Consider the following 25,736-nt stretch of genomic DNA (forward strand, 5'->3'; position numbering starts at 1 on the left):
CAGGCCTTTCCATCCACTTGCTACTGTCACACTGTTGCCAGAAGAAGAGGCCCCTGTAATGGCCGATATCACCGCACAGTCTATCCTCACCCCACAGCTGTGCAGCGGGACCCTCCTGCTGCCCCACGTGGCTGCCAGAGCCCATGCTGGCACGACACTCCAGCATGTCGGCGTCCCTGCGGGCCACGCTACCGGTGACATGGCTCGCATGACCCTCCTTCCTGGCAGTGACACTGCTGATGTGAACCCCAGTTTCACAGCTGTCATTTGTAAATAGGACCATTTTCCCTTTTCTCTCTCCCTTCCATTCACAGGGCTTCTCATTCTCTCTGTTTCTGCCTCCGTTTCAGAGATTTACTCACCTTTTTCTCTCTCACTATGTCTGCTGTGGTCTCCAGAAGAGTGTGCCACATAAAATTGCCCCATTAAAAGTCATGAATTGAGTGGATTTTAGTATATTTGTGCTTGTACACATTCAATTTTAATTCGCAATCCATTTTGGAAGGTTTTATCACCCCCGACCAGAGAAAAACCCTGTGGACATTAGTCACTCCTCATTCTGTCTCAAACCCTCTCCCTGACCCTCAGCCCTAGGTAACAACTGCATAGAGCGATCAACCCCATATGCATAGATTTCCACATTGTGGACATTTCCTATAAACGGAATTGCACAATACGTGAGCTTTTATGACTGACATAACACTTTTAGCACAATATTTTCAAGATTCATCCACATTGCAGTCTTACCCACAGGGGGAAACCACATTTTGTGATTTCAGTAACACCGGGTGTTTTCTCCTTCCTTCCGTCTTTCCTTCCGTCTTTCCTTCCTTCCTTCCTTCCTTCCTTCCTTCCTTCCTTCCTTCCTTTCCTTCCTCCTATTTCTCTCTTATTCCCTCTGCCCTCTCTCTTTCATATGCCTTAGGTGCATCCTACGTCCTGCGTCCTTTTGGGGAATCCTCAACAGGTGCTGGAAAATTGTGTTATTGTGATTATTTACCGCTATCCCTCTTACATGGTTCTCCATCAGTTGTAAGAATCTATTGGTTTATCCCAGGTCACTAAGTATATTTTAATTAGGTACACCTGTTTTTCTTTATACACCTGTTTCTGGAGTATAGGGTCGCATACTCATAAACCCAGTGTATCTCAGAAACGCATCTAATATTCCAATAAACCCATCATAACGTTGAAAAATCATAAATCAAACCAACATAAGTCACGGTTTGTCAGTGGATATGGGCTCCATCAATTCCATTGTCTTCAATAATGCTGTACACCATTAAGAATGGCAGACTGATTGGGCGTGGATGTGGATAACATTATAAAAATCAGTTATTAGAGGGATACTTTAACCTGACTAAAGAGCTGATCTAATGGTATTAGTACAGCGCATGCTTATGTGAGATATTTTGAGACAGAGTAGTACATTTGTGTATGAAATTCTGTGGCTTTTTTCACTTAGTAGGAACCTTTGTGTGTGGAAAACTGAGAAAATTGCTTTCTGCTGTAGAGTCTGGCATTCACGGTAGATTAAAGCTTATTTTTCTGGAAGTAAATCTTATTCAATAAAATACTACTCTTTATAATAAAAAACAGAGACACTGGTGATGTGAAGTCATTATCCTCAGCAAACCAATCCAGGAACAGAAAACCAAACGCCACATTCTCACTTATAATGGGAGCCGAAAAATGGGATCACATGGACACAGGAAGGGGAACAACACACACTGGGGCCTTTTGGGAGGCAGAGCGTTAAGAAAAACAGCTACTGCATGCTGGCCTTAATACCTAGGTGATGGGTTGCCAGGTGCAGCAAACCACCATGGCACACGTTTGTTTACCTTAGTAACAAATCTGCACACCCTGCCCATATATCTCAGAACTTAGAAACAAAACGAAAGCAAAGAAAACGAGAAAGCAATAGCAAAACGCTAACGGCAAAACAAAGTTTCAAACTCAGAAAGTGACAGACCAATTTTTGATTCAAATCATGGTTCTCGACCCAGGTGCCTTAAGGTCAGGATAAAGAATTTGATTACGTATTGTAAAGAAGACATGCAGCGGATGACCAGAAAAATTGTTCTCAACATACGTGTGGCTTCGAGTTCAACGGTGACGCTATCTACCGGGACATAGCATTAGATTCCAAAGGGCCGAGTCCCGCAAGACTGGCCTCCCACACTAATAACAATGGGAAGCCCTACGTTGTTTTACCTGTGCTTCTCAGCAACTGGCTGTAAATCAGGTTTCCACCACTCCCAGTTTTAGTTGCATTCATTTGCTGGAAGAGCTCACAGCACGCAGGGAAACACTGACATTTCCCATTTTCTGTATTTTAGCGGATATTGCAAAAACTTCAGAAAAAACTTTTGGGCCCGGCATGTGGGGAGGGGCGCACTGCCTTCCAGGAAGTGTTATCCAGAAGCTCTCTAAACCCAGTCCTTTTAGGTTTTTATGGAGACCTCATTCTATAGGCATGATGGGTTAAACCATAGGCTATTGGTCATCAACCCCACCTGAGGCTCTCAACCCTCCCTGGAAATTGGGGTTGAGGCTTTGCCATTCTCAGTCTGAGTAAAAGAATTTACACAAACGGAATTTTAAAACAGATTAGCATAACTGGAAACTTAACTAGATGATGGAATTATCTGGAGCCACACCTTGATATTCCTAACCCGAGCACCCTCATCCAACGAATGCTCCACCCAACTGGCTCCCAAGCCTCTACGGGGTTCCAGAGCAAAAGGATGTTTCTACAACGCCTATCTCCACCTCTTCTTCAAAGTCTTTTCGCTTACACGGGTAATTCTTCAACTGCCATGCATCAGGGTCAGGGGGAGGGCTTGTTACCACACAGATCTGTGGATCTCCGGGGTTTGAGGGTGACAAGGATGCTGCTGGTGTCAAAACCACAACGTGGGAACCACAGAACCCCTAGTTGGTTTTCAGTGTTTCCGTGCATTTAATTCATCATACCTTTGGTCAAGAAAACTTGTAAGCTCTCAGATTGTCCCAAAGGTGGCGCATGAAATCAAATCAGGAGAACAGTTTCCTACGAGGTGTAGCCTGGGAAAGTTGGGGGTGACTGATGGAAAGGAGGAGTGAAGCTCCGCCCTTTCCGCTGCGAGGTTGTGCCCGAGGCTATTTAAACCCACCCTGGCTGGCCTGTACTCAGATCTTCGCAGAGCGGAGCAGCGGCCGGAGCATTTGGCGGACTCTGCGTGGACTTGGAGCTCACAGCGTCTGGTGACTTGGAAGCGGATTCAGAGGACAGGACAGAACACTTGGGCAAGTGAATCTCTGTCTGTCTGTCTGTCTGTCTCATTGGTTGGTTTATTTCCATTTTCTTAAGGAGCACATACCTCACACCCCACACACACAAACACACACACACACGCAGGCACACACACACACACACACACACACACACACTCCTTCATTCTGCGGGTTTGGAAATTAGTAGGGGTCTCTGGGAGCTGCAGGTTTCCTAATCATGTCTGCACCTAAGAACACTAGGGTCTTGTCTGGCTCTTCTTATGAACGGTCCCCCAGCCCGGACTCCCCAAGATCCATGCTAGCCTCACCCAGCTTCTCCCTCTCCCCTCTCAGAAACTCAGACTTAAGAGGAAGCTCCTCACCAGGGATCCGGAGCTACCATTCACCATCCCCTAGGGCTTCACCACACTCACCTCTGTCATCACCAGTATCCCACAATCTCCCATGTCATGTCCCTGTGGCTCACATCTGTAATCCCAGCTCTTTGGGAGGCCAAGGCAGGCAGATCACTTGAGGTCAGCAGTTCAAGACCAGCCTGGCCAACACAGTGAAACTCCGTCTTTACTAAAAATACAAAAATTAGCCGGGCATGGTGGTGCACACCTGTAATCCCAGTGACTCAGAAGGCTGAGGCAGGAGAATCGCTTGAACCCAGGAGGCGGAGGTTGCAGTGACCGAGATTACACCACTGCATTCCAGCCTGGGTGACAGAGCAAGACTCCATCTCAAAAACAAACAAACAAAAAATAGGCTGGGCGCGGTGGCTCATGCCTATAATCCCAGCATTTTGGGAGGCTGAGGTGGGTGGATCACCTGAGGTCAGGAGTTCGAGAGCAGCCTGGCCAACTTGGTGAAACCCTATCTCTACTAAAAATACAAAAATTAGCTGGGTGTGGTGGCAGGCGCTTGTAATCCCAGCTACTTGGGAGGCTGAGCCAGGAGAATCGCTTGAACCTGGGAGGTGGATGTTGCAGTGAGCCAAGACTGCACCATTGCACTCCAGCATGGGCAACAAGAGTGAAACTCCCTCTCAAAAAAAAAAAAAAAAAAGAAAAGAAATCATTTCCTTTGCAGCATCATGGACGCAGCTGGAAGTCATTATCCTGAGCAAATTAATGCAGGAACAAAAAACCAAATACCATATGTTCTCACTCATAAGTGAAAGCTAAACAATGGGTGCTCATGGACATCAAGGTGGCAATAATGGACCCTGGGGAGTTCTAGAAGGGGCACAGCAGAAAAGGGCACAGGTTGAAAAACTAACTATTGGGTCCTGTGCTCAGTACCTGGGTGATGCAATCAATCATACCCCAAACCTCAGCATCACACAATATTACCAATAAACCTGTATATGCACTTCCAAATCTAAAAGTTAATTTATACCAAAAATCTAAGCTCAAAAAGAAAAACAAAGTCTTTTGCCCATTAAAAAACAAATAATAACAAATACAAGAATCATCCTACATCAGAAATCTATATTAATGCAATTTATCATATTCATTAATTAAAGAAGACACACCTTACAATTATCTCAATTAATGCAGGAAAAAAGCATTCACTAAAATTCAGCCTGCACCTGTGACTTTAAAAATTAACAACTAGGAAACTTCCTTAACTCAGCAAAGAGAATCTACCAAAATACCTACCAGGAACATCACATTAATGACATAATATTGACAGCATTTTCTTTAAAGCCTGGAATTAAACAAAAATGCCCTCTCTTCACTGCTTCCATTTAACAGTATACTACAGAGCCTAACCAGTGTAGAAAGTCAGTGTAGTAAGTAAATCTTTAGAATAACTCCGTAATCTAATGAGAGAATTCAGGAAGATTTCTAGATGCAGGCTCAACATAAAAATTAATAGGTAAATCAAGGATGCAGGTTGAAATCTTTACAGTAATTACTAAAAACATAGAAAAAGAGTATATGACTTCCAAGGTAATGACAGACGGTGAGAAGGAAAGAATTATATTATTAAAATTCAATCGAATGGAAACAGAATGTCAGTAGGAAAACAGAAGAGTTAAATAAAATAGATGTACATAGAACACTGTTCTCAACAATGCATAATACATGTTCTTTTCAAATGTACAGAAAACATTTGACAATATCGACCAAATTCTGGGCCATTAAGCAAGTCTAAACAAATTTCAAAGAACTAAAAAAAAAAAAAATACATAGTATGTTCTGTGTCCACCACACAATATAATCAGAAATCAAAAATTTAAAGATAAATACAAAATTCTCATATGTTTGGAAATAAGGAAGTATACTTCTACATAACTCATGGGTCAAAAAAAAAACAAGCACAAAGTTGGAACATAGTTTGAACTAAGTAAAATAAAAACACTGAAAATAAAAATTTATGGGACGAAACTAAAGCAATTCTTAGAGGAAAACTTGTAGCCTTAAATGGTAAATAGAAAAGATAGTGGTTGACACTCTAAGAATTATCCATGTCAAGAAGTCAGGAAAAGAACAAATTAATCCAAGGAGTACAGAAGAAAGTACTAAATATAATAGTAATTGATGAAATAAAAAATAAGTAAAAAATAGAGACCACAAATAGGCCAAAAACTTGGTTCGTTTAAAAGGCTAGTAAAATTGATAAATCCCTGGTGCGACTACTCAGAAGAAAAAAGGGGAGAAGGCACCAAGAAAGCAAAGTCAGGAATAAAAAAGGGAACATCTCTGCAGACGCTAAAATGGTAAAATGATATTGTGAACAATTTGATGTCAAGACAATTTGCAAAGTTAGATTAAATGGACAAATGCTGGGAAAACTATAATCTACCAAAATGGGCAAAAGAAATAAAATTATAAAAACATTCTATATAGGGAATTGAGCCATAATTTAAAGACCTCTCCAGAGAAAACTCTAGGCCAATGTGCGTTCACTGGTGAATTTCACTTTACACTTAAGAAGGAAAAAAATCAGCATACATAAATTTACCCAGAGAATAAAAACAGAGAAAATGAAATTTAACTCACTTTACGAAGCCAAGATTTGAAAAAACTATGAGAAAGGAAAATTATAACCAATCGCTCAGACGACATGAATTTGAAAATCCTAAACAAAATATTAACGGACAGAATCCAGCAATTTAATAATAAAATAATTTAATAAGTATTTAACAAAATAATACAGCACAACTAAATTACATTTATTCCAGAAACATGTCGGTTTACCATTTAATCAATGTAATTAACCACATTTATTTATAGGATAAAGTAGAAAAATTATCATCTCAAAGATTCAGAAAAATCTTTAAGAATTCAACATCCATTCATGATTTAAAAAAACTCTTAGCAAGCTAAACGAATTTCTTTTTTCCTTCTTTCTTTTTTTTTTTTTTTGTTTCATTTTTTGAGACAGAGTCTTACTCTGTCATCCAGGCTGGAGAGCAGTGGTGCGATCTTGGCTCACTGGAACCTCTGCCTCCTGGTTTCAAGTGATTCTCGTGCCTCAGCCGGAGTAGCTGGCATTACAGGCATGTGCCACCACACCTGGCAAATTTTTGTATTTTTTAGTAGAGACAGGGTTTCACCATGTTGCCTAGGCTGGTCTTAAACTCCTGGCCTCAAGTGATCTGCCCCCACTGGGCCTCCCAAAGTGCTGGGATTACAGGTGTAAGCCAAGGCGCCCAGCCAAGGAATTTCTTAATCGATAAATGGTCACTAATACACACACACACACACACACACACACACACACACACACACACTCGCAAAGCATTTGGAGAGATGTTGAAAGCTTTTCCTTTGATAATGGAACTGTATGTTGATGGCTGCTATTGCCACTTCTAATTCTACACTGTACTGAATGTTCTAGCCAGTGATAGGGGAGATGAATGACTGAAATGGAAAAAGTATAATTTATTATTTTCATATGATGTAATCATGTACCATAAAATCCAAAAGAATCTATAGATAAATTAGTAGAACTAATAAGTGAGTTTAGGCTGGGCATGGTGGCTCAGGCCTGCAGTCCTAGCACTTTGGGAGGCTGAGGCTGGCAGATCACTTGAGCACAGAAGTTTGAGACCAACCTGGGCAACATAGCGAAACCCCATCTCTACAAAAAAATGAAAAAATTAGCTGGGCATGGTGGCACCTGCCTGCAGTGCTAGCTACTCAAGAGGCTGATATAGGAGGATCACCTGAGCCCAGGGAGGTTGAGGCTGTAGTGAGCCATGATCATGCCACTGCATTCCAGCCTGGGTGACAGAATGAGACTGCTTCAAAAAAAAAAAAAAAGTGAGTTTAGGAAAGTTGCTAACTGCAAGATTAATAAATAAAATGAAGTGCATTTAAAACAACAAAAAACATTTAGAAAATAAACATTTTAAAGGGATATCATTTAAATAACCACAAAAAAAATCTAAGAATAAATCTCACCAAAAATATGCAAGCTTTCTATACAGAAAATGAGAAAGCATTGTAAAGAGAAATTGAAGAGGACCTAATTAAATGAGAGAATACCTCTGTTCATGGGTTGGATGAGTCAATATTGTAAAGATTCAATTCTCCCCAGTCTATAAATTCAATGCAATTCCAAACAAATTTCTACCCAGTGTGTGTAACTTGACTAGTTGATTCCCAAATTTATATGGAAATATAGATGACCTAAAATACCCAAACAATTGTGAAGAATAAGAAGAAGATGATGAGGATATATTAGAAAGCTACAGTAAGATAGTTGTGCTATTGGCACACAGATGAAAAATCAATGAACAGAAGAGAAAGGTCAGAAACAGATTCATGTTCCTCAGGGTAGTAAACAAATGAAAATCTTCTGAACCAGTGTGCTGGAATAACTGGATAGCCATACATGAAAAAAGATGAAACCTGACGCCTTCCTCACACCACACACATAGATCAATTTTAAAAGGAATGAACCTTCCCGAAGAAAATACAGTAGTAAAATGTCCTTTAAACTCAAGGAAAATTTTCTTAATCAGGACACAAAAACACAAACTTTATAAAGGGAAAGCATGATACCTATGATGGTAATACAACTAAGAACTTCTGTTAACCGAAAGCTACTCCTGAGAGACAGAAAAGGCAAATCACAGAGCAGAAAAGCTTTCTTGAAATACATTTATGACCAATAACAGAATTGAAATCAGAATACACAAAGAACTACAATCAGGAGAAAAAAGATGAATAATCCAGGAGAAAAGTGGTTAAGAAAATTAAAAAGTTACTTTACAAAAAAGGATATCCAGATACTTAATCTTAAAAAAAACTTCCTCAATCTTATTAATTACAGAAATGCAAATGATCACCACCACAAGATGCCATCACACAAACACCCAAAGGCTAAAGATAAAAATACTCAGAATTGCAAGTATTGGGGAAGATATGGAATGCTTGAAGTCTACAATACCAGTGGAGTAAAAATTGGTACAACTGTTTTAGAAAACAGGTGACATTATCAAATAAAGTTCAAGATTCATTACCCTAAGACAGAACAATTTTAGTCTGAGGTATACATTCAACAAAAATGTGGCCACATGTGCAACAAGAAACGTGTATTTTTAAAAGCAGTATTATTGGGCTAGGCATGGTGGCTCATGCCTGTAATCCCAGCAATTTGGGAGGCAGAGGCAGGCACATCACTTGAGGTCAGGAATTTGAGACCAGCCTGGACAACATGGCAAAACCCCATCTCTACTAAAAATACAAAATTAGCTGGGTGTGGTGGTGGACGCCTGTAATCCCAGCTACTCTGGAGGCTCAGGCATGAGAATTGCTTGAACCCAGGAGGCGGAGGTTGCAATGAACTGAGATCATGTCACTGCACTCCAGCCTGGGTGACAGAGTGAGACTTAATCTCAAAACAAAAAAACAAAAAACATAATTTATCACAATAAAAATTGGAAACAACCCAAATGTAATAGAAAGAAAGAGATTCCATTTTCAGTCACAATTTGTGCAAGAATGAATATTTGAAAAGATGTGCAAAGACATGATTAAAAAAGTATAAAATATTATTAAAGAATGAACAAGATGACTCACATGTACAACTCAATATCGCAAAGTTGTCACTTCTCTCAAGTTAATCTATAAATTCAATGTAGTTCCAATAAAAATCCTAAAAATGTTTTATTATGGCGCTTCACAAAATGATTTTAAAATTGAATGTAACAATAAAGTTCCAAGAAGAGCAAGACAATTATGCCTTTATCAAACCACATTATAAAGCTACAATAATTACAAAAGTGTGGTAGAGAGAACTTAGGAGCAGTTTTGAATATTTATAGAAACTTGGTATATTACTGAGAGGGATTACAAATTAATGGAGAACAAAACAGCACGCAATTGATGGTGTTAGGACAATTGGCTATCTATATGAAAAAAACACTTCCCCCAACTTCCAATTAGATTAAAGACCCAAATATTGAAAATGGAACTTGAATATTTTTGAAGAAATGTGGAATATCTTTACTACATCAGTATAGGGGGGTGAATTTCATAAACATGACAGAAAAGCGTGAAATATATACACACACATAGAAAAACAAATTTTACTATATTCAAAATTACAAACTTCTCTCCAGGCATGATGGCTCATGCCTGTAATCCCGGCACTTTGGGAAGCTGAGGTGGGTGGATCACTTGAGTCTAGGAGTTCGAGACCAGTTTGGACAACACAGTGAGACCCTGTCTCTATAAAAAATACAAAAATTAGCCAGGCATGGTGACGCTCACCTGTAGTCCCACTTACTCAGAGCGGCTGAGATGGGAGGATCGCTTGAACCCCGGGAGGTTCAGGCTGCAATGAGCCGAGATCGTGCCACTGCACTCCAGCCTGAGTGACACAGTGAGATCATGTCTCAAAACAAAACAAAAATTTACAAACTTTTGTACAACAAAATAAATCACAATCAAATTTAAAAGGCAACATGTGGGGAGAATATAATTATAATACTAAGAAAAATTGGCATTCAGATTCTTTAAAGAACTCCTATAAATCAATATAAAATATTTTTACTATCATGATGCTACTGGTAACCTGCAGGCAGCAACCAACCAGAAGATAGCAAGACTAATATGAATGAACACATAAAAAAGAGGCTGCTCTCGTACATACCAGCTGAATATTAGCCCTCTAAACAACCTCTAACAAAATCAACAAAATATTATGTGAACACAGAATAATGTAAACCCCCTCTCAGCAAAAAAGAAAAAAAGTCAAATTTGAAATGATTGTTTTCCTCAAGCAAGGAATTAGCATTAGTTAATAGAAAACTGATGCTGACTTCTTTAATAATAACATTTTAGGTTGGACAATGTGAAATGGCCATTTTTAAAGCAAAAGATGGTTAAAAACTGGCAATTTCAAATGATTCAACCTCTATATTCTTAACTATGGTACTGTAAATTGCCAGTTTATATACAATATTCCAACCTGTAGAGCTAAACCCAGAACCTGTATATTAACTAATATACAGCTAAACACAGAACCTGTATTTTAACTGATGGGCTTGAAACTAGTCAATAAGACTAAAACTTGATTTTACTGAATTATATAAGTCAGTTGATGGTGCTATGTTTTCCTGGAATTTGATATAAAAATTGATTTACAGCCCACTAAAAATGTAATTATTTATGTTTGTCAAAATTTGTGAAATATGCTTAGATGATTATTTAAAGCCTAAACCTGAATGAGAGAAAATCTAACTAAACTTAAATTGGTTGGATTTACAAATGGCTTTTTTTCCCCATTTTCACCCCACCAATGTCAACTTCTTCGTATCATTACACTATAAAAATTCCAGTATAATTTTTGATATAGCATCTCTGTTGGCTCCCTTAATCTAAAATGTTCTCACAAAGTTTAAGAACAACCTTAAATATTACTGGAACAAAAACAGACATATAGACCAATGGAACAGAATACAAAGCCGAGAAAAAATCCATGCATTTATACTCAGCTGATATTCAACAAAGGTGCCAAGAATCCAAGATGGGGAAAGGACAGTCTCTTCAATGAACAATACTGGGGAAACTGAATATCCACTTGCAGAAAAATGAAATTGCAACCTATCTCACCCAATATACAAAAATCATCTCAAAGTAAATGCTTAACTGTGAAACATGAAATTGGAAAACTACTAGAAGAAAAGATAGGTGAAAATCTTCTTGACATTGGTCTGGGCCAAGATGTTTTTGGATATGACTGAAAAGCATAGGCAACGAAAGAAAAAGTAGACAAATGATACTGTATCAAACTAAAACGCTTTTGCACAGCAAAGGAAATATTTATAGAGTAAAGAGACAACCTACAGAATGGGAGAAATATCTACAAAGCATACATTCGATAATAGGTTAACAGATTTTTTAAAAAAGGAATTCAGACAACACAATAGCAAGAGAATAAGTTACTTCTCTAGAAAATGGGCAAAGAACCTGAAAAGATATTTCTCAACAGAAGACACACAAATGGCCAAGAGGTATAATGAGAAAATGCTAAACATCATTAATCATCAGGGAAAAGCAAATTAAAACCACAAAGAGATATCCTCACACCTGTTAGGATGGTCATTAACAAAAAGACAAAAGAAGAGTTGGTGAGGATGAAGAGAAAAGGGAACCCCCTTGTACGCTGTTGGTGTGAATGTAAATTAGTAGTTATTGTGGAAAACAGCACTGAGATTCCTCAAAAAACCAAAAATAGAACTACCATATGATTTGGAGATTCCACTTCTGGGTATATATCCAAAGGAAATGAAATCTGCACTCCCATGTTCACTGCAGCATTATTCATAATACCCAAGCTATGGAGTCGATCTAAATGTCATCAGTGGATAAATGGATAAATAATATATGGTACATATAATTAAAGGCACACTATTCAGCCTTAGGGGAGATCCTGTCACTCGAGATAATACGGACGAACCTGGAGAACATTATGCTAAGTGAAATAAGCCAGGCGTAGAAAGACAAATACTGCATGTCTCACTTATTTGTGGAATCTAAAAAAGTCAAATTCATAGAAGCAGAGAGTAGAATGGTGGTTACCAGGGGCTGGGGAGACAAAACTTGGGGGATTGTGAAGATGTTGGTTTTTACTTTATGATTATTGTTATTTTTTTAGATGGAGTTTTGTTCTTGTTGCTCGGGCTGGAGTGCAATGGTCCGATCTCAGCTCACTGCAACCTCTGCCTCCCAGGTTCAAGCGATTCTTCTGCCTCAGCCTCCCGAGTAGCTGGGATTACAGGTGCATGCCACCACACCTGGCTAATGTTTTGTAATTTTTAGTAGAGATGGGGCTTCACCATGTGATCCACCTGCCTCAACCTCCCAAAGTGCTGGGATTACAGGTGTGAGCCACTGTGCCCAGCCTGAGATGTTGATTAAAGGATGCAAAATTTCAGTTAGACAGGAAGAATAAGTTCAGGAAATTTATTGTACAACATAGTGACCACAGTTAATAATCATGTATACTTGAAAATTGCTGAGACAGTAGATTTTAAATGTTCTCACACAAAAATATGTGGAGTAATGCATATGTTAATTAGCTTGATTTAGCCATTTCACAATGTTTACGTATATCAAAACATCATGTTGTACACCATAAATATATTGGTTCTTTATTTGTTAATTTAAAAATAAAAAAGATCAGCCTTAAATAAAAGTACTCTGATATTCTAAAATTAAAGACTGTTTGTATTTTGAGAGATATAAACTGGCAAACCAAAAATAAAGAAATCCAAATACTAGTAAAACAAGGGAAAATATGCTCAACCTTCCTTAGTTCTTTTTTCCTACTTTCTTCCCTTCCTTATCCTCTCCCTATCTCCTACCCTTCCTCCTCTCCTCTTTCCTTTCTACTTCCCTTCTTTCAGTCTTGGAGCTAATATTTAAAAATGCTAACAATTATTAATACATATTAATAGCAATACGTATCTTGTTCTTGTACTTTATGTATATTTACATATCTTTAGAAATGGAGAAATAAAAAGGAAAATGCTATTACCTGTGCCTCCTTTACAGTGAATCGCTACGATGTTTTCAAGATCTTGAGCCATCCATTCATTTACTTCCTTGGTGAAAACCACCATCTGACTGATTTCAAGTTTAAGATTTTTAGTTAAAATATTTTCAAAAAATCAAGCCCAATATATTTAGCCCTCTTCTGATAGTCAATTTAGCATAAAACTTACTGTAGAGTGGGGACATTATGATCATCAATCATGATTCTAACGACCCTATTATGGAAGTGCTTAGGATCATAAGCTCTTTCACCTAAAATAAATAACATGTATGTCATATCTCTATAGGGAATAACATGATAAATGAGGAAGTTATGAATAAGTTAACATATCTTATTAGAATTCCTTATCTATCTTCAAAAAGAGCTTTCCAAGTTGCTCCTGCCACTCTAAAATAAACGCAAGCGTTTCAAAAATGTAAGGATGGTAGTGGTTTATCCATCTCATATAACCTAAACTCAACTTATTTTTGTTTAATAGGTATAATTTTTAACTTTCTAGCAGACTATTCATTATATTATTTCAGGGTAGTTAGAAACCACACGAGGCAAATGTAGCTGACCAGAATGTTTGCCCCCTGAAAATGTCTATTGAGTATACAGGTAGAGGAAAAAATCAAGAGAGACAGGGTATTAAACTGGGTTACAACCTATTTTCTACAGTGTTTTGCTTTTTTCCCATCTAGACCCTTGCTCTCATCACATGCCACTGCTGATGGGTCAGAAGACTCATTTGTTAAATTGTCTATGTCCTCATAATGCAATCTGGCAAGAAAAACAGAAAGATTTTCCTAAACCTAATATCGCTAGAACAGATCTTCCCTAAAATGGTTTGCTTCCACTGCAGCCTCATTGGTCCTGCCAAAGCCACATCCTTCATATGGTACTTTGTGCTGCTGGGCTAACTCCTTCTACTAAATGGGGCCAGTCCAAGATGGGGATTTTTAAATTCATTCCTTGCCACTACCAAATACTTATGATTAAATGCAATCTAAAAAACAAAATCATCTTCTTACGTGCAGTAATCTGTTTTCTATCTACAGTAGCAAAATATAGAGTAATGTACATACTGCAGATTGTAGACTCGATAGTGGTTTCGGTGTTTCTTATCTAGAAACCGCACAACTTCCTAAAAAAGACAAACACATATCTTACATATTTACATGGCACCAACATAAGCTATTTCCTAGGGGGAACCTAAAATGGTTATTACATTTATTAGTTTGTCTCTCACTAGCATCTTCTAGGGGAGATTCAGGGAATAAGAGGGTATGCAAATTTCAAGTTCTAATCCACTGTGATTTTTCAAATAGTCCACAAGTATGTTTGCCTACTCAGATGAGTCTCTATTGTAAATACACACTGTTTAAAGCTATCAGATAAGTAAATTAGCTGGTTAACTAACTTTAAGTAATTTGTTCTAAATCATTAATTCACAGTTAATATGGTTCTTGTTTAAATCTAATTCATATTCGTTCTTATTTAAATTTAATTCTGAATAGATACATCTTTAGAGAGTGATCTGCATATTACAGTCTATCTAAGCACCATGTAAACAAATAAATGCAAAAAGTATATAGTATGATTGTGTGTATGTGTGATAGAAAAAGATAAACATATCAAATTTTAAACAACTGGTAACAATATGGAGACTTTTTTGGCTCATTTGTTCTCTTTATTTTTTTAAATGAAGATATATGTGTACCTATAAGTGTGTGTGTATATATATATATGTATATATGTATAACCTTTAAAATGAAAAACAAATAGTAGTTATAATTTAAAATACAATCAATACCACTATATGAATCCAACTTTCAGTAAATACATCTTTCTGAAACATACACACACATACGTATATATCTCTGTGCAACAACAAAAATGACACAAAATTTTAAAACTGATTAGTATGGTACCCTCAGAGCAATGTTTACTGGCTTAATATTGAGAAAAATAAAATGAAGGTATCAAAGTCATCCATTTATTAAACTGGCTATCTCTGTTAAGAGGAAATAATAAGTCAAAAAGATGAACACTCTGAATCTGCATAGTGGGGGAGGCAAGGATAAATAGTTTTATATACTTCAGGTGTATCCTCCCCCCAGGTGATGGCTTTGTTCTTATCAATCTCTATGTTAAGATAATCCAATGGCCTGACCTGTCTTCCACCTGAAGAGACCATGGAGATTAGGCTCAGTCTTGTGCTTGCTTCCCTTTTCCACGGTGTGGCACTGGGCACACTTCTGAACAAAAATTTTCTTGCCTTTCTCAGCATCACCCATATTTAATTCTCTCTTTCATCACTGGCACTACAAAGGTTCCCGCTCAGAAGCCAGATGTCCCGCTCTATGTACCATATTTTCTTTATCTAATCTATCATCGACTGGCATTTAGGTTGATTCCATGTCTTTGCTCTTGTGAATACTGCTGCAATGAACATATGTGTGCATGCATGTATTTTTATAAGACAATGATTTATATTCCTTTGGGTATATACCCCATAATGGGATTGCTGGGTCTGATGGTATTTCTGCCTCTAGGTCTTTGAGGAATTGCCACACTGTCTTCCACATGGCTTGAACTAATTTACACACCCACCAACAGCATTTCTTTTTCTCTGCAACCTTCCCAGCATCTGTTATTTTTTGGCTTTTTAATAGTAGCCATTCTGACTGGCATGAGATGGTATCTCATTGTGGTTTTGTTTGCATTTCTTTAATGATCAGTGATGTTGAGTTTTTTTTCATATTTTTGTTGACTGCATGCATGTCTCTTTTGGGAAGTGTCTGTTCAGATCCTCTGCCCACTTTTTAATGGGGTTGTGTTTTTCTTGTAAATTTAGGTTCCTCATAGACTCTGAAGGAGATATTACCAGTGAAGCCTGAGAAACAGCAAAGATGGCAGCCAGCTCCTTCCTTTGGAAGCTCCATCCCAGGGGGATACTGACCTGTAGCCAGCCCGCACATACCTGCAAGAGGTGGCTGGAGACCCCTGTTGGGCATTCTCACCCAGTCAGGAGGCATGGGATCAGGGACCCATCCAAAAAAACAGTCTGGCTGCTTTGGGGTAGAGCAGGTGTGCTGCACTGTGAGGGATCCTTCCTCCTCCGGACCACCTGTATTCTCCAAAGCCAGCAGGTTGGAGTGGCTGAGTTGACCAAACTGCAGAGGTGGCAGCTGCCCCTCCCACCAGGAGCTCCATTTCAGGGAGAGATCAAAGCTCTGTCCATAGAACCGTTGCTGGAGTGGTTAAAGCCCCTACAGGGATTCCTGCCCAGTGAAGAGGAATGGATTGTGGTCCTGCTTAAAGAGGTAGTCTGGTCATGATCTGGCAAGCCAGCTGTGCTGTGTCATGGGGAACTCTTCCTTGTCCAGACTGTCTGTATTCTCCATAGCTGGCAGGCTGGAGTGGCTGAGTCTATGAACCACAGTGATGCTGGCTGCCTCTCCCCACCTCCCCGGGAACTCAGACCCATCTGAGGTGGATTCCAACCTGCTGCTGTTGGCAGGCTAGGATTCCAAGCCAGTGGGACTTAACTTGTGAGGTGTCAAGGAAATGGGGCCTGCAGAATGATGCTGCCTGGCTCCCTGGATTCAGCCCCCTTCCCAGAGATACGTATGGACAGATTTCCCACTGTGCTGAAGATCCCCGGGGCTAGAGTGTGTAAAACTCCTGGGTTTCTGTGTGTGCCTGAGCAGCTGATGTGCCCAGACTCCATCCAGGTCTGTGTATCAGACCCACAGCCCTGGTGGCATGGGCTCACAAGGGGATCTCTTGATCCACGGCTTGCAAAGATCCATGAGAGAAACACGGTTTCCCGGGCAGGACTGCACACTCACTCACAGCTTCCCTTGGCTGGGAGTGGGGGTTCCTTTGGCTCCATGCCGCCCCCAGCTGGGCCATCGCACTCCCTGCCTGCTTGTCTTCATTCTCCATTGGTCAACCTGTTCATCCAGTCAGTCCCAATGTGAGAACCTGGTTATCTCAGTTGAAGGTGCTGAATTCCCTCGCCCCTTTTCATTCTTCGTGAGCACTGCAGACTGCAGCTGCTTCTAATTGGCCATCTTGCATCACTCTAAACATTTCTTTTTTAGCCCTAGTTCTTAATTCCTATAGCCCTTGGTTTATCACTAGTTTCTTGATAAAACAATCCGTCCACGTTCTCTAGTCATGGGATGATGACTCAGGCCAGGTATCCAGGACATTTTCTGGGAAGTAGCTGAACTTGCAGCCCTGTCCTGTTCAGAACTGAGCTAACACACTGCAGAGAGGTACTCCTTCCACCTCTCGGCAACTGATACCAGCCCTAGATAGTTATACTTTTATTGAGGTATAATAAGTATTGTAAATTACATAAAATTAAACAATGATCCTTTCAAGCTGGCATTTCACAGTAAACAGCATTATATGTTTGAAATTAATTTAGTCATCCACAGAGCCTAAAGCAATATGCCCCGACTATAATTTAGGATCTCAACCTAAGAAAACACATTTTGGGTTATGGCATCCCCATCTTTCTTCCCTATGGTAGACTATCAAAAACGGCCACAATTCTTTATAATTCCTTCCATCAAGAGTTGGAGTTTATTTTCTACTCCTTGAATCCAGACTGGTAGTGTAACTTGCATTGTCCAATAAAATGGGATAGAATTAATATATAATTTTGAGCCTGGGCCTGAAGAGGATTTGCATTGTTTTGTTGCCGCTCCTCAGACTCTTGCCTCTGCCATCATGTGAACAGGCCTGAAGTAGCCTACTGGAGAACGAGAGACCACATGGGACCATTCAGCCAAGTCAGGTAATATTCTTTCCTTTCATTTAAAAAATCTGTTTCCTTCATTCTTTAAAAATATTTTTAATTGACACATAATACTTGTTCATATTTATAAGGTAGAGACGGATATCTCAATACTTGTATACAATGTGTAATGATCAAATCAGGATAATCAGCATATCTATCACCTCAAATATTTATCATTCTTTGTGTGGGAACACAACATCCTCTCTATTTAAAAATATACAATAAATTATTGTTAACTGTAGTCACCCTAAAGCACTACAGAACACCAGAACTTATTCCTATCTGTAAGCTGAAATCTGATATTTCTTTGTTGATTTTCTGTCTAGATGATCTGTCCAGTGGTTAAGAGTGGGGTGCTAAAGGCCCCAACTGTTACTGCATTGGAGTCTATCTTTCCCTTTAGACCTAAAAATATTTGCCTTGTTTATCTGAGTGCTCTAGTGTAGGGTACATACATATTTACAATTATTCTATCTTATTGCTAAGTTGATCTCTTTATTATTATACAATGACCTTCTTTGTCTCTTCATACAGTTTGACTTAAAGTCTGTTTTTATCTGATAAGTATGGCTACCTCTGCTCGCTTTTGTTTTCTGTTTGCCTGGAATATCTTCTTCTATCCCTTCACTTCCAGTCTGTATGATCCTTTACAGGTGAAGTTAGTTTCTTGTAGGCAGCATACAGTTTGGTCTTTTTTTTTTTTTTTTTAAATCTTGGCAGGCAACTCTGTATCTTTTAATTGGGAATTTGATCTGTTTACATTACATTCAAGGTTACTATTAATAGATTAGGTTTTATCCTGTCATTTTCTTCATTTTTTTCTGGTTGTTTTGTATATCCTTTGTTCTTTTCTTCACCTTTTTTTTTTTTAATCTTTGTGGTTTGGTCACTTTCTGTAGTGACAAAGTTTGATTCTTTTCTCTTTCTCATGTGTATATCTGCACTACAGGTGAGTTTTACACGTTTGTGTGTTTTGACAATGGTAATCATCCTCTTGCTTCCAGACGTAGAACCACTTTAAGCAGTCCTTGTAAGTTCAGTCTAGTGGGAATGAATTCCTTCAGTTTTTGCTTGTATAGGAAATACTTTATTTCTCCCTCATTTCTAGGGGATAGCTCTACTAGGTATAGTATTCTTGGTTGACAGTTGTTTTTTTTTTTCCTTCAGTACTTTGAATATATCATCCCATCTTATTGTCTACTGACCTGTAAAGTTTCCACTGGGAAATCCACTGCTAATCAAATGGAGTTTCCCTTATATGTGACTTGATGTTTTTTTCTTGCTGTTTTTAACATTTCCTTTTTTTTTTTTTTTTGGATACAGTCTTGCTCTGTCACCCAGGCAGTAGTGCAGTGGTGTGATCTTGGCCCACTGCAACCTCCACCTCTTGGGTTTAAGCAATTCTCGTGATTCAGCCTCCCAAGTAACTGGAACTACAGGTTCACACCACCACACCCAGGTAATTTTTTTGTATTATTAGTAGAAATGTGGTTTCTTCATGTTGGCCATGCTCACCTTGAACTCCTGGCCTCAAGTGATCCACTGGCCTCAGCCTCCCAAAGTGCCGGGATTACAGGTGTGAGACACCACACCTGATGAATATTCCCTCTTTTTGACTTTTGACTACTATGCACCTCAGAGAAGACCTTTTTGGGTTGAATCTATTTGAGAACCTTTGAGCTTCCTAGATTTTGGCCATATCTCTCCCACGTCTGTTTTTAAAGCTCTTTTTTTTTTTTTTTTTTTTTGAGACAGGGTATCACTCTGCCACCCAGGCTGGAGTGCAGTGGCACAATCTTGGCTCACTGCAACCTCCACCTCCTGGATTCAAGCAATTCTTGTGCCTCAGCCTCCCAAGTAGCTTGGATGGCAGGCATGCACCACCAAACCCAACTAATTTTTGTATTTTTTAGAGACAGGATTTCACCATGTTAATCAGGCTTGTCTTGAACTCCTGGCCTCAAGTGATCCACTGCCTTGGCCTCCCAAAGTGCTGGGATAACAGGTGTGAACCACTTCACCTGGACTCTTGATTGTATTTTTATTTTATTCCTTAAATTCTTCAGCTCCACAATCTGTGTCTGGTTTTTAATGATATATATATATATCCTTGTTGAATTTCTCATAAGATCATAAATTGTTTTTCTAATTTCATTGATTTGTCTATCTGTATTCTCTGTATCTCATAGTTTCCTTAAGATCATTATTTTGAATTCCTTCTTAGCCATTTGATATACTCTTTAAATTTAGGGTCTGTTAATGGGGAATTATGGTGTTTCTTTGGAGGTGTAATGTTTCCTTGCTTTTCACGTTTCTTGTGGCCCTAAACTGATTTTTGCACATCTGGGGGAACAGTTGCCTCTTCCAATGTTAGGGAGTTTTCACAGAGAAATACTTTTTCCAATAGTTGTCTCCTATAGTGTTCATTGAGTAGGGTGCTTTGACTTTGGATCTGGGTGGGTGCAGTAATATAGTCTTCAGGTGACTTTTTTGGCTGTAATCAGCATTCAGTGGTGTCTGTGAGTGCCTCAGTGGCCTGATGGTGAGTGTTTGTGGAGACAGTGGTATGGCTTTTCTTGGTGTGAGAGCCATCATTCAGATTAGTTCTCAGGCCTTAGGCATATGCATGCTAGCTGCAGTGGCTTTGCTAGTTGTGGGGTACTGCCAACAGCAGGGCAGGCACCAGGCAGGCCAGTCCTCAGTGCCTTAGAAGTGCATGCGGCAAATGGGGGCTCTGCTGGTGAAGGGGGTGGGGCTGTTGGCAGCAGTGGGTGCCAGATGGGATGGGCCTTGGGCCTTGGGGGGTGCATTTAGCATGCAGTGGCTCTGTCAGTCGAGGGTAGCCAAGTCATTTTAGACTAGCCAGTCCTCAGATGACCCAGTAGCTGCCCACAGATACATGAATGAGCTTAGTTGAGACAGGAAATCCTTTCTGCAAGCACCTAAATTGGACAGTTAAGCCCATACCAAATTCACAAACCACAGTATCATGAGCCAAATAAATAGTTGCTGTTATAAGCCAGTAAGTTTTGGGGTGGTTTGTAACCACTGGCACAATTGTAACTGGTATCAATCCATTATGATTTTTTTCCTTGAAAGAGTACATTTTTCAAAGAATACTGCCATATCTGGGTCAGTATTAAACTTATGACTACACAGTCTACATTCACCAAGAAATGAGTATTTGTCAGATAAAGACCCTTACCTCGATTGGATTTCTATAGAAAGACTGCCTTCCAGAAGATGGAAATGACATAGCAATAATACGTTCTAAAAGTCAAAATCATCACTATTACAAACATTATTATAGATTTCATATAACATACAAAAAAATTAACTTATACAAGATCAGACTCCATTTTCACAGAAAAAAACCTTTTAAGATTGAGGTTGACAGAAAAGAGCTAATACTCAGGATAATCAAATAACAAATTATACAACACAATGACCATTAAACTGCCATGGAGTTCTTAAGTCTCCACTAGTTCTAACTGTATGCCATGTATTTATGATGGCCTCAGTCTGAAGTTCCCCCTGTTCTTCGAATTTATTTCTTATCTTAAATACCACAGAAAATCCAAGATTTCTGGGCACCAGTGATGGTGGGAACTCCCAAGGTGCTTTGCAGCCCTCTGACTCAGAAAACCTGAGATCTACAAAGCACTGACCTCATTCTCTGGGATTCTAGGATAAGAAGAGGTCTCTGTGGGATCCTTGGGACTCAGAAATAACTACTAGAGGTTAATAAATTGAAACTCAAATGGAGTCAGCTGAAAATCCATTCAAGTTCCTATGCTGCAACTGAGTAGTCCTGAATTGAGAAGACATGCAGATCTTCCATTGCCAGGGCTAAACCACAAATATGTCACACTATCACAGTAGCATATATCCTCATGAATAAAGAATATTTTGAATGAATGTGTCTTAGATGAGGCAAAAAAATACAATTACAAGAAAAAGTGAAGTAATACAAGTAAATCAACGGTTAAGTGTCACAAACCTGTAACGTAAGTGAGGTCTAGGTCAAATCCATCCCTTGTGTATCGCCTTTTGTTTTCTGAAACCTGACAGTTTAAAATCATCATTAGTTTGTGAAACACTCATCAACATAAAAATAAAAAACATTATATAGTATAGATATCAACCCTTGTCAATGGGTCCCAAAACACAAAATATTTTTGCGAATCATAAGCATGTTTTGCCCACTTACCCGCCTTCTTAACAGCTTTTCAAGTTGTCTTTTTTGATGAAACAGATGAAAAATTCTTAACAGAATAATAAGTCGTAGAAGTCGAAGTAAATGTGTCCATCTAAGAATAAATTTAAAAGATCCATTTTTGCTTCAGAAACAGAATTTTATCAATATAAACTATGTCTAGAGCAGCAGTTGTTAACCAGAGGCAATTTTCCCTCCTCTCCCCAATTACCTACCTGGGGGATATTTGGCAATGTCTGGAGGCATTTAGGTTTTCACCACTGGCGTGCGTGCGTGTGTGTGTCTGTGTGTTACTTACATCTAGTGAATAGAGGCCAGGAATTTTGCTAAACACCCTACAATTAATATAACTGCTCACCACCCTCTTATGACAATGATCTGGCCCAAAATGTCAGTAATGCTGAGGCTGAGAAATTCTGGTCTAGAGAAATAGTGATACAATAGACTCTTAGCATCTGTAAATTTAATTTTGGGATTTAAGACTAGCATTTTCAATTTTTCCACATCAAAACAAATCGATTATTCTTGTTCATCTTTGTTATTCCCATGAGTAACAGATGTTCACTACAGCTGCTACTACACATCAGGGAGGCAACAGATTGAGATACTTCTGAAGTGTGCTAGCTGGAATCTCCCCTACCATCAGAACCACCAAAGCAGAGAACTGATGGTCTGGACTGGTGCTTCTCTGATTTGGGCACACATCAATAAGAGCCACCTGGAAAAGCTTGTTAAGCTGCAGATTGCTGGGTCCCAGAGATACTGATTCAGTGGGTCCAGGGTGGGGCCTAAGGTATTTTTCTTCTTATATTTCTAGCAAACTGTCAAGTGATGCTGACGTTTCTAGTCAGAAGACCACGTTGGCTGAGGTTATTTTCAAATAACTCCAAAAGCCTATCACTTAACATGCTTTTAGTTAGGGCCTGAGCTGTAGTCCAGGGAAGCTAGGGTACAAAAAGAAACCAGCTATTTGACCCATGAACAAGCTTAGGAAGCCACAATCTACATCCCAGTATACATTTGCTCTTTCATTTTCCTCATTGTCACAGTAAAAAAAGAGTCACCAGGGCTTCATATACTCTTTAGTTTCCCAATCCCTAACACTTCTAACTTTGCCTAAGCTTTCTTTGTTTCTACCACAACTATACTGCAAAACTCTACTATTGTGTTGCCACGTGTCATCTCCTAGTTTCTGTTCTGTTTGCTATTTTTTAGAAACTCATGATTGAAGTCACTCTAATTTTGCGTATGCTCAAATAAATTCCCTCTTGGCTGTAGGAAAAATCCAGACAGAACATTATGTGTAAGGGATTTGTAGTTGAAGCACAGAGGGGAATTGTTTTCAATATAAATTTTTTTGATATAGCAGATATTAAACTGATAATAATATTATACTTGATCTTAGCCAAAAGGCCAAAAAATGATACAAATGGGAATTTGACGAGAACTTCAAAATGTAGAGAAGTTAAAGTTAGTACAAGAGTAAAAGTCCTTCTTTGGGGTACTGCATCTTCTTTATTCCATTAATGGTACTTAGCCTGTATACTCTTCACCGGTCCCTAAATATCACAATCTTTTAGTTTCAAAGTATGTGGGAATTTACCTAAACATTTCATTTTAAAGCAATGTATTTGGTATAGAATGAGAACATTTGAAGTTGAAAAGATTATATAGAATAAAAGGCACAGAAAATGCTAAAATTAATGAAAAACTTTAAGAGAGGTAAGTCTTATGTTTCATACCTGGGAATATTCCTAAGCAACTTAATGTCAAAAAAAATGTAAACGACATCAACCAGCAGAAGAATCACAATGATGGCAGTATCTAAAATGTTAAATAAGTCAGAAAAATACTGCTGTCTCCTGTAATATAAAACAAAAAAATAAGTTCATTCCCCCCTGCAAGAAGAGATAGGAATATTTAAAGACCACAAACTATTGACTCATCCCCATTAAGAATTCTACTATCAAGAATTATTTAAAATGTATTTTCTAGAGTAGACTAAGGGAAAAATATAACATTCATGGGAAGTTTTCAAACAATAAAATTATATTCATCATTTGACACTTATATGTGACTAAAACACCAACATGGCAATTCAAACATAATAAGAGATATAACTAAATGCGTAATAATCACACTCATTGTGGACAATGGGGTATCTATCCCCTCAAGCATTTTTCATTCATGTTACAAACAATCCAATTACACTCTTTCAGTCATTTAAAAATATACAATCAAGTTATTGTTGACTATGGTCAATCTGTTGTGCTATCAAATAGTAGGCGTTACTCATTCTATTTTTTTGTACCCATTAACCATCCCCACCTCCCCACCCCCAAGCCCCTACTACCATTCCCAGCCTCTGATGACCAGCCGTCTACTCTCTAGGTCTATGAGTTCAATTTTTTTTTTTTTTTTTTTTTTAGAGCCACATAATAAGTGAGAACATGTGATGTTTATCCTTCTGTGCCTGGCTTATTTCACTTAACGAACATAGTGATCTCCAGTTCCATCCATGTTGTTCCAAATGACAGGATCTCTCTTTTTTTTTTTTTTGAGATGGAGTTTCACTCTTGTTGCCCAGGCTGGAGTGCAGTGGCGTGATTTCGGCTCACTGCAACCTCCACCTCCTGGGTTCAAGCGATTCTCCTGCCTCAGCCTCACGAGTAGCTGGGATTACAGGCGCCCGGCACCACACCCAGCTAATTTTTGTATTTTTAGTAGAGATGGGGTTTCTCCATGTTGGTCAGGCTGGTCTCGATCTCCCGACTTCAGGTGATCTGCCCACCTCAGCCTCCCAAAGTGCTGGGATTAGAGGCATGAGCCAGTGCACTTGGCCAGGATCTTATTGTTTTTTATGGCTAAATAATACTCTCCTGTGTATATGTACTATATTTTCTTTACCCATTCATCTGTTGATGGGCACTTAGGTTGCTTCCAAATCTTAGCCATTATGAACAGTGCTGCAACAAACAGGGAATGCAGATATCTCTTCTATATACTGATTTCCTTTTTTGTGGGTATCTACCCAGCAGTGGGATTGCTGGATCATATGGTAGTTCTATTTTTAGTTTTTTGAGTAACCCCCAAACTGTTCTCCAACTGGTTCCACTAATTTACATTTCCATGAACAGTGTATGAGGGTTCTCTTATCTTCACATCTTTGTCAGGATTTGTTATTGCCTGACTTTTGGATATAAACCATTTTAGCTGGGGTGAGATGATATCTCATGGTAGTTTTCTACACTGAGAATTTCTCTAATGATCAATCATGTCAAGCATCTCTTGATATGCCTGTTTACCATCTGTATGTTTTGAGAAATGCCTATTCAAATCTTATCCTCATTTAAAAAATTAGATTATTACATTTTTTCCTAGAGAGTTGTTTGAGCTCCTTACATATTCTGGTTATTAATCCCTTTTCAGGTGGGTAGT

The 25,736-nt window shown here is 38.8% G+C and overlaps 1 protein-coding gene and 1 pseudogene across 1 annotated transcript in view; both read right to left on the reverse strand.

Annotated features, from left to right (window-relative positions):
- Positions 1-11,099: 11,099 nt before the first annotated feature.
- The window catches only part of LOC129528447 (putative tyrosine-protein phosphatase TPTE), a 42,027-nt gene continuing 27,390 nt past the window's right edge, over positions 11,100-25,736 (reverse strand). Inside the window, exons 8-16 of the mRNA XM_055368842.1 lie at positions 24,041-24,160; positions 22,293-22,392; positions 22,083-22,146; positions 21,288-21,352; positions 14,352-14,410; positions 13,943-14,046; positions 13,454-13,535; positions 13,267-13,355; positions 11,100-11,146 (exon numbers count right to left, since the gene is read on the reverse strand). Of these exons, the coding sequence (XP_055224817.1) occupies positions 11,100-11,146; positions 13,267-13,355; positions 13,454-13,535; positions 13,943-14,046; positions 14,352-14,410; positions 21,288-21,352; positions 22,083-22,146; positions 22,293-22,392; positions 24,041-24,160 (730 nt within the window). The remainder of the gene's footprint in view (positions 11,147-13,266; positions 13,356-13,453; positions 13,536-13,942; positions 14,047-14,351; positions 14,411-21,287; positions 21,353-22,082; positions 22,147-22,292; positions 22,393-24,040; positions 24,161-25,736) is intronic.
- Positions 23,612-23,723, reverse strand: LOC129528477 (uncharacterized; annotated as a pseudogene).

This window comes from Gorilla gorilla, chromosome 17 (assembly GCF_029281585.2).
Source record: "Gorilla gorilla gorilla isolate KB3781 chromosome 17, NHGRI_mGorGor1-v2.1_pri, whole genome shotgun sequence".
NCBI classification, from domain to species: Eukaryota; Metazoa; Chordata; class Mammalia; order Primates; family Hominidae; genus Gorilla; species Gorilla gorilla.